The 9769-nt window shown below is 38.9% G+C and overlaps 1 protein-coding gene across 1 annotated transcript; it reads right to left on the bottom strand.

The window, feature by feature from the left end:
* Positions 1–976: 976 nt before the first annotated feature.
* LOC140935317 (ferrochelatase, mitochondrial-like) lies at positions 977–9694 on the bottom strand. The gene is made up of 11 exons (XM_073384870.1): positions 9546–9694; positions 9353–9476; positions 8934–9071; positions 8187–8335; positions 7196–7268; positions 6846–7014; positions 5448–5546; positions 4539–4646; positions 3718–3882; positions 2911–2970; positions 977–2619 (listed from the first exon to the last, which is right to left on the bottom strand). The coding sequence occupies exons 1-11, from the start codon at positions 9583–9585 to the stop codon at positions 2485–2487; spliced, it is 1260 nt and encodes a 419-aa protein (XP_073240971.1). The 5' UTR covers positions 9586–9694; the 3' UTR covers positions 977–2484.
* Positions 9695–9769: the final 75 nt, after the last annotated feature.

Below are 9769 nucleotides of genomic sequence, written 5' to 3'. Positions count from 1 at the left end.
AAGCGTAAATGACTGGATAACCCTAACAAACTTCGTCGATATTGCCTCCTTCAAAACAATTTAAACTTACCTACTGTAGGACTTACTAACCAATGGACCAAGGATCAAAATTGACTACAAATTTTTGTACAAGCCCTAATGATACGGTTAATTCTAAATAATGTACTTTGTGTGATGATGTAACTTTATCAGGAATTCATTGTTATCTAACGAGCAGCTATTGTTCAGCTTTCGTATCTTCTGTGCCCTTGACGAAGAAACACCCAATGGGGCCAGTTTTACAAATTTCAGCATCGGACTTTACCACCTAAGAGCGTCTAACGTTCAAACATTTTATCGCTAGACGTTTAATAGAACACCTACGCCCAGCGTTACTTGGTTTATTGCAATTGGATCCTCAGAATTAATCGGGCGAGCACACCAATTTTTGCAAACTATTCTGAAAGTATGAGGGACAAGACCCAGCTTTTGTCCGAGCTTTAGACAGGAGTCAAGTTAAGCAACAAATCAAAATGGTCCAAAAGTTTTCCTTGCTAGGTTTTGACTTCCCTGAAATTCAGTGATTTCTAGCGCAAACTAACACTTTGATTATTGGATTGGCAGTTTTCCTGAAGTGAAGCCTTTTGATTTGTTTAAAATTTAATGTATTTTCTCTTTGTTTTAACGACAGACTTTTCAAGGTTCAAAAAAAGAATTCCACTTCAAAAATTCCTTTAAAATGGGGTGTGCAAGAAAAAGGTTAAGGTCTTTGAAGTTCTACACTTCCACCATTGCAACCAGCTTTGTTGCGACTGCGTCTAACCTATTTAATAATAATTTTCCAAGGGAGGGTGGGGAAGGAGGATTCCCGTGGTACAGATTGGTTCGACTGTAAAGATTTCCGCCTATAGTGTTTAATTCAAACAGATAGATGTGATTTGATTCAACCAGTGGCCAGTTCGATTTGGAGACTGTTGAAATTAACATGTACTGCCTGTTTAATTTATTCATCTACTTTTATTTGGCACTTTAAATATGTTTGCATTTACATACAGAAAAGGAACGCTCTTAGCATTCACATTAAAATAGAGGCAGCCGCTAGGCGGAAATGTGAAAAATTAAATGCTGAGACCATGAAATACAAAACTGGCCACTTGACCGCAAAACGGGGCTACAGCAAGGCGCGGAAAATCGATACAATATCGCACACAAACGCAAGGTCAACCAGCTGCAATGAAAGCCAAGCGCAACGATTTTTCCGTTTTTCTCCGCGTTTTTATCCAAAAAAGACAACAACATGATCACGGTCGCTTTTCAGTTGTTAGGTCTGCATTAAAGCACTCAATGTTGGATGGAAAATTTGTTGCAGCCATGTACGAATTGTTGCGCGCATACTTCCAAGAGTACAATGTTTTGTCGCATCGTAGATTAGGTGCCAGGTTTTCAAAAGATGCGAGAAAAGTTGCTGTGCTGTTGCATCACATGACCTTGCCTTATTATAGAAAAAGGTAACCTGTGCCAGGCTCTTGGACGGCAAAGGCGAGTAGACGAAAAAAGCGGACGAGCAGCGATTACGCGAGCGAGCGAAAAACGACATGTTTGTTTGACTGTGCGTGCACGAAGCTAACTGATTGACGTAGATGTTGACGGAAACTGTCAAAATTGACCAGGTATAGGGTATATCAGGAGCTGGTATACCGGAATGAGGTATAGAAAACAATGCTAGCAGACTCCACTTCCGCGACTCTCACCGGCTCCCACACGGTTTTCGCGCAAATTTTCTCTATCCGCTTTCCCTTCTATTTTGTAGCCTGGCACAGGCTAAAAAAGGAGGAAAAAGACCAGAAGTAAGGATGTAAAGCATTTCAATTAGAGACCTTTAGATTTAAGACGAGGACGACTACTAGATTTTCTCAATACTAAGTAGTGAGTGCGCGTGAACCAATGCGATTTTGGTGGAAAATGTGATGGCCGTCTTCCTGCTACCACGAGTTAAGCAAGAATGTTGTAGTGGCGGAAACAAGTTATCAAATGTTGGAAGTTTTATGATTTTGCTATCGGGAGAGGACTTAACCTCCTTCAATAAAGATAACAGTACTAACTTTTCTGGTAAAAAAAAAAGTACAATGAAGCTCTACAGGGTGTCTATTTTTTTGCAGTACGCGAGAGAACATTAAATAAAATCTCGTACTCGTAGTCGTTCTCATCCTCAAATCTAAAGTTCTCTAATGGTGCCACGTTTGACAACGAGTTACTCAAACATTAGAACTCGAATCAGCAATAAGTGATAATTTCATCAGTTACTCTAAGCCAATCGTCAACTCTTATTTTCCATTTCCATTTATCCCCATGCTATCTGTAAAGAACGAAACAAGAATTGTCAAAAACGAATGCACCCACTACTGATTTTAGCTTCATGTTTTTCACCAATCAACACCTTGCTCAAGCCTCTTTACGGAGGAGAGAGCGCGAACGTTTTTACTATTTAGCCCTATTCTGATCATTTCACAATGCACTGTTGAGAAAGAACTCTTTAGCGAGGCCACAGGTTGGGTTCACACACATTGGACAGCGGAGAGGAAGCTGGCGAGAGCAGTTGACTCCAGAGTCCAAATGAGACTTCACCACATCAGCCATTGCCTAAACAAGAAAAAAAGTAACAAAAAATTTAGTTATTATTGTCATGAGAGAATAGTTTCAATAGGTCAATGTTACTGCGCATGTACGAGAGTAGTTTCACGGACCACGTGCCAGTCAAGTTGTAGCTTGATGAGTGTGAGAGTCAAAGATGTACATAGCATTAATTTGTTATTGTTCCTGTTGCCCGTGTGTAACGAATAATTATCAATTATGGTTTATAGTCCCTAACATGCTCTTCTCTTACTTACCAGCGGGTGCTTGTAGGGAGAATTTACTTATCTAACCGTTTACCTGAATAAAAGTCGGACTGTCATTCAACGAAGCAGCTCGACGTATGTTCTCGATACCAGCCTGCAAAAGCAAAAAGTTAAGATGAACATCATAATATTACGTTTTTGCTCTCTTCTTATATAACAGAACAGTTCTTATGGTTCCTTCAAACTTTCTGCAAAAAAATAACGCCACAATACCGCCAGAATAAAACTGTTTCTTTACCTCTTGTTCTTGTTTTTGCCGGAAGAGAGGGTAAGGATCTCAAAAAGAGGCTGTTGGTCATCTATATCAGTTCTAATGGTCGGCTTCTTAAAATTAGGCGGATTTAACAAAGATAGTGTGGTTTAATTTTCTCCTTGGTTTAAATTTATTTACTTTTATTTTGGGATATGGTAATGTATGATGATGAGTTTGAAAAAAAAATTAAACCAAGCATAAAATTGAACCACAACAAAGACAAAGCAACGACAAATGAGGACGCAAAAGAACGCGAAAGAGTTGAACGTAACTCCGCTGCTCAATTTGCCATTTTGTCCCTGGCCTAGCCTGAGAAAACGGCCAACAGTTCGCGATGCCACTACGGGTTTCCCTGTAAACTGACGTCTGAGAAACGAGCGCAGGAATTCCACACTGATGACGCGTCACTACCCAGATCTGGAAATTTCCCACGCGGCTCGATCACCCATTCTTCTCCCACTTGGGACTCCGCCGCCAAACATTTTTCCCGAGCTCGCATAAGTGAGCCTGCACGCAGGCTAGAGGATTAGTGATATGTTAAGCGTTATGAAAAGCGTTCATGCGTTACATGTACGTCACTAAACACACCTCATGTGCTACTTCCTCAGCATACTCTATGTCCAGCTCATGAAGTGTCTCGATATGGTCAGAGGTAAATGCAATAGGGACCAACAGAATGTTCTTTTTTCCTTTCTTTGCAAGGCCCTTTATGGCATCCTCTGTCTGAGGTCCCAACCATGGCATGGGACCAACCTAACAAAGACCCAAAATCATAACATGATACAGTGCAATAAACACATAAGATAATAACTCCACTACCTGGCTCTACTAAACACTGCAATAAAAACACCTACCAATTACCCCCACCATTATAGTTTCAAAAAACTATCAATACAACGGGTCTATTTTTGTCATGATCAGCATTCTAAAATTAAGAGGTAAAATATTTTATTTATGAGAGGGGAAGCCTACGCGGCAGGCGTTAAAAGGGGAGAGGGAAGGGGGAATTTGGGCGCTTGAGAGCTCGATACGAGGGACGCGCGAGGAGGGGGACAATTCAAGCATACAGATCAAACTTTATCAAATACGGACCAGTCAAAAAAATTTTGTAAGAGCTACAGTTCTCCTTCAAGTAAATATGGCAAGGTAACGTTTTGCAAAACAAAAATAAATGTCCAGTTACTGAAGCACTGTTCAAAGGGAGTGTTTTAATGACACTTAGAAAAAGTAGGTAACGATCAAGAGATATGATCTAAGTAAAAATGAGCAGGATTTCGTTCCGTTTTGTTCCATTAACCTGATTAACAGAAGGGGCATTTGATATCACTTTGCCTGGAGTCTCTTGATCTCTGGCCCCTTCGAGAAGGGCAACCATACAGAGCTTTAGTAAATAATAAGATTATTCTGACCTTTGACTGCCATACAAGTCTGTATGGATGGGAGTGGCCCAAGGTCTCCATCACACGTTGAACAGTGGCAGCAACCTCTTGAGGATATGGATCGCCCCTCTCCACAACCTATAAAAAATGGGAGTTCTTTCTCATACGTAGACAAGGCTTAGAGAGGTTAAGTGTCCAGCAGATCATATTAAAAAAAACAGGCATTGCCTGAAAGACAATGATCTAAAGATAGGGCAAGCCATGTGTCACTCGGCAAATAATTTATCTGGGTTAAGGTGACTGGTATCTAGCCTGCGTGGCAAAATTTATCTAACCTCAGCTAGCAACATCTGCAAGGCAGCACCAAGATGTTTGCTCTGGAACCCTAATGCAGTGGCGGATCCAGGGGAGGGGCCCTAGGACCTGCCTCCCCGCTTATTTTTAGACCAAACTGAGGCCCAAAGGGCTGAAAAAAATTTTTTGGAGACCAGCCCCCCCCCCCCCCTCTTTCTAAGGGTCTGGTCAACTGTTCATCTGTAGGATGCCAAAAATGTGTGCAATTTCACAATTGGTTTCGGCTCCATTAAATCCTATACCAATAATAATTGCAGAACATTTTAGAAGGAACCACCCACAATGTCAGCACAGTCACGGACAACACAAATAAGTGAGGAAAATAACGCAAAGTAAAATTAAGATGTTATTTAACAAACTAAATGTACATGTCAATTAAATAAATAAATAATACATGCGTACAGAATAAAACTGTGCATGCACACGTACCAAGATATGACTGAAATACAAATCTAAGTAATAAATAAGTAATGTAAGGATACAATGGTGTTAAATTCAAGCCTGGATTGCTAATCTCATCTAATAATACATTCAAATAATTCATTCATGGTGATGTCTTATACATAAAAATATGAGTTAGAATACCTTCATTGGAAGAGAGTGGGCAGAGAAAAGAATCACTACGTCATTCTGGGCATCCGCAGGAAACTTTGCTAATTCAGCCTGAACATTTTCTGCAAAGGCCTACATTAGGCAAATAAATAAAAAAACAGTCCACCACTAAATTAAAAGGAGGCTAAGTGGATTGCAAAGACATTCCAACCATACAGAAACGTGTTCTCATGGACAAGCTATTTGCACCTGGCAGATTCAGTAAACAAGCTATAGCGAAGTATTTTATGACACAAATTCATTTCATAAAAATCCTAAATATGTTGATTGAATTTCATTTGTTGCCTGTATTTCTTGGCATTTGGCTGTTAAAGAGTCTCAGCAAAGTACTAGTAACTTGTAAATACCGCGCTGGCGTGTCTAGCAATTTTGATGTTGTTGTCACTTTAATCCATATATGCGTAGCGCATTATACAAAGCGCTGGAGTGGCATTGTCAAAAATGATGACATTTCCTGTAAGGGGGAGGGGGAAGAGACTAAAAAATTGGTAGAGGAGGCCCAAGAGTGTGAAGTTCCGTTTAGATGTTTAAGTTATATCATTATTCATTCAAATATTTCCCCAATTCTGATTGGCTAAAAGCACATGCATAATTCACATTAATCAGTTACTGATGACCAAATTTGGAAGAATTTTATGTTTAATGAGTAAATGACATCAAAAACGCAGCCTGCTACAGGTTAAGGCACCATTACCAAGAAGACCTGGGGAAGAGGTTGAGTTGTTTTGGTTGTGAAAACAAAAATGGTGGACACTTCACTCGTTTCAAGAGTAAGAACTACAGCTGGAACTAGGCAAAAATAATAATAGCTAAAAACATAGCAAAAACAGCAAGAAGACAACTAGGAGGGCGACATCTGCTATTTGGAGAATATTTGCGGAGCTGGACAAACCTACACGTACACTATTAAAGATGAACTTAACATCGATGCAGGTAAGCATATTTTAGCTATGTTTTTAAACTAGGAATTACTTTGAATGAATAATAAAGCAATTAATGAATTCGGCTTTTGTAGGATATGAAGAATTAAGCAGATCTCGGAGGGTGTTGCCACATCTTCTTTCAGCCTCAGTGGTTAACACCCTGCGAGATCTGCTTAATTCTTCATAATCCTACTAAGCCTCATTCATTAATTGCTAATTATCCCAAAAATGACCAGAGTCAAGCTAGTAGGGAGAAAATATCAATTCTATTAAACTTAGTAATGGACTGATTAGGTTTTAAATGTTTGTTGGAAACTGCCACGAAAAATGGATGGAGCAGAAAACTTTCAGACGTGAACCTCATCCCAGAATATATTGGCAACCTCCCAAGAATTGGAGTGGATTTATATATCCAGTTATAATCAAACACATATTGATACTTATTTACCTGAACTAAACCTGGATGTGTTGGCCATCTGTCAATCACACTCCATTTAATGGATGGCACAGCTCCTTTCTGCTGGTAATGTCTGTAGATTGCATTTAAACTGCTTCCAGTAGTGGAACAAGAGTATTGTGGATACTGAGTGAATGCCACTGCCCTTTCTATTCCATCCCTACAGAATTACGATTAACACAGCATGAACGAAACAGTAACACTTGCATTCAACTTTTGTGGCCTCGATTTACTAATAAAATACAAAACACTGTATTGTTATTTTTTTAATCCTAACATTTAGGATTTTTATGGCTGCTATAACAACTCTTACACTGAATCTTATATAACTAGTCACCTACCTTTCCATCTCGTCAACAGTGTCCTCTGTCAAGGGATGCACATAACGAAATCCAATGTAAAACTTGTGTGGTGCTATAAATTAATTTTCAATAAAAATTCACTATACTTTTATTTTACAATACATAATAACCAGGTGGAATCTGGGTGATTGTAGTCCTGAATAGGACTGTTGCTGACAGTTTCTGAAGTTTTGACAACCTGCTGTTAAGTATAGCAGGGCTCGAAATTGTGACTGATACGGTCACTAACGCGACTAACATTTTCTCCTTGGTGACTAAAAATTCTGGTTTAGTTGCCACTTTGGTGACCAGGTTTCTCTATGATTTACATCTAGGTAAATTAATTAAAAGAGTAAAGTTAAAACAAACATTTCATCTTTTTTTTTCATAATAACATTTTTATAATGGAAATGCAAAGCACCTTTTAGTTAGTAGGACAGACTCTTTATATTTTTGTTGTATCATGTTCTAGTTTGCAATTTTGCAATTAGTAGTCTAATTTGTAAAACAATTTTAGGTTTAAATAGTTGCAAATGCTGTTACATCGGATTTTGCATTTTTCCCTTGTTATATTAATTTAAGTTGTTTTTATTTTCCCTCCATGTAAATGTAAGTATTGTCATAAGAAGTGTGGTAACATTTCATCTTATCTTGCTTTGCTTTCATCATAAAAATTGTGCCAAATTGCACAAGCAAAGCCCCTATACCTCCTAATTTATACCGACTTCCATCCGTGATATTTTTAAACAATCAAATCTGATAGGAATGCGCCATACTATGAGCTGCGTCATTTACATTACACAAACTGGATAGTCATCTTCAGAGTCCAAGTGGGTTGCACCATGTCAGTTGATGGTTATTGACCTGATTGGTCAATTAAATGGAGATGTCACTGATCTGTCAGTCAAGCCATGATGAAATGACCTTTTACTGTTTATAATTATTGATACAATAATATTATACCATGAGGTAGAATGAAAGAAAGGTTTACCAGTTTCAGGGCACATCTCATCCAGCAGTTTGACCATCCCTTCGCCCTGTTTCTCAGTCCACATTTTGATGGGAGATCCTCCACCAATTTTCTCATACTGTTTTTGTATTTTAGGAGTTCTTCTTCTTGCAATCCAGGCAGCCATTTTACTGTGATCCATTAATTTAAGAAAAAAAAAAGCAAAAGGACAAATAGGTAAATCATCCATTAAAAGCTACAAGCGTCAAATATTATTATCAACACATGTTTAGCAACTTGAAAAAAAATTGTGTTTATTTTATGAGAAGAAATGGCATTTAAATTAACCTTTTGCTGCATGTTAATAACTTGCACTATCCATTTGCATTGTCAAACGCTGGAAAAAAATGTATGGACTACTGTTTTGTTCCTGAGTGCAATCTTGCACAGGAATAGCCTCATGTGGATTAGGCTTCACAGTGGGGCTGGCAAAAAAGGCAAAAAACTGGATGAGACAGCAGAAAACTCCTTTGTTCAAGACATTTCAATGACAAGTTAATTGCTGGTGCCAGCAGATTGGTGGCATCAAAGGCATGTCTACAGGCTCTGCCACCATTCCCTCTCTCCAGACTACGACTCAACATGCTTTGCTTGCCAATTTTGCGATGTGACGTAAACGACTTTCTCCTCTCCATCTGATTAACATTCTCCTCAAAAGTGTTCTTATTATAGGCAGAGAAATGATTGATCACATAGTATATGTAAGCTTGTTTATTGTAGTCTACAGACCTTTGAGCTGGTAACACCATGAGGTCTCGATCAGAAAAGAGTCGCAATAGGAAATCATGTACATCATCTGTTGTTTCGGGGCCACCCATGTTCAATAGCATTACGCCAGTCTTTGGCTTTGAACCGACTTGCACCGTACTGAAAAAAAAACACAAAAAAATGAATAAATACTACTTATCTGTTCCTTTGTTGTCATGAAGACAAAACTTTGCGTAGAACCTCAGCAAAGAAAAACCAAGTTGCATGGATATTGTTCTTTCCATCTGCATCTGGAGTTACGTAACTTGAAACCACTTGACTTTGTTGAGGACCTCGATCGATCGAGAAGCTCACTTTCTTAGACCTTCTGGGCCGGCAAAGGGAAAATACACACGGAAAATACAAAAAACACATTGAATGTATAAAAAGTGAATGTTTACCTATCAATTTTTGGTTGGGAAACTCCACTCGCTGAACCGGCAGAGGACGTTTTGAGACAGAACACTCGTGAAAGACATGGTAGATAATTTTTGAGAAGTTGCCTCGATTGTGATGGTAGAATATCTGGAAAAATCAACAAAATGCACTAAGAGCCGAGGAAACTGTTCATGAAACATATCATTTAAGACTTACTGTGATTTGTCTGTACTTTACGACAAAATCTTAAGGCCATTTTGAGGAACAATACAAGGGTGCAATATTGATCAGTTGTAGAAAATCTGTCAGGCGTTCCCTCAGCTCACGAAATCAGAGAAAGAAACTGGTACCGGCTCCTTATATCGCGTTACATTTAACGTTACATACGCGCGCTCTCTCAACCGTGGAATGTACTCTCAGCTTCGTGTAAACCATTAGTA

The sequence above is a fragment of the Porites lutea genome, chromosome 4, assembly GCF_958299795.1.
Source record: "Porites lutea chromosome 4, jaPorLute2.1, whole genome shotgun sequence".
NCBI lineage: Eukaryota > Metazoa > Cnidaria > Anthozoa > Scleractinia > Poritidae > Porites > Porites lutea.
This window is presented reverse-complemented; position numbering and strand designations above follow the sequence as displayed.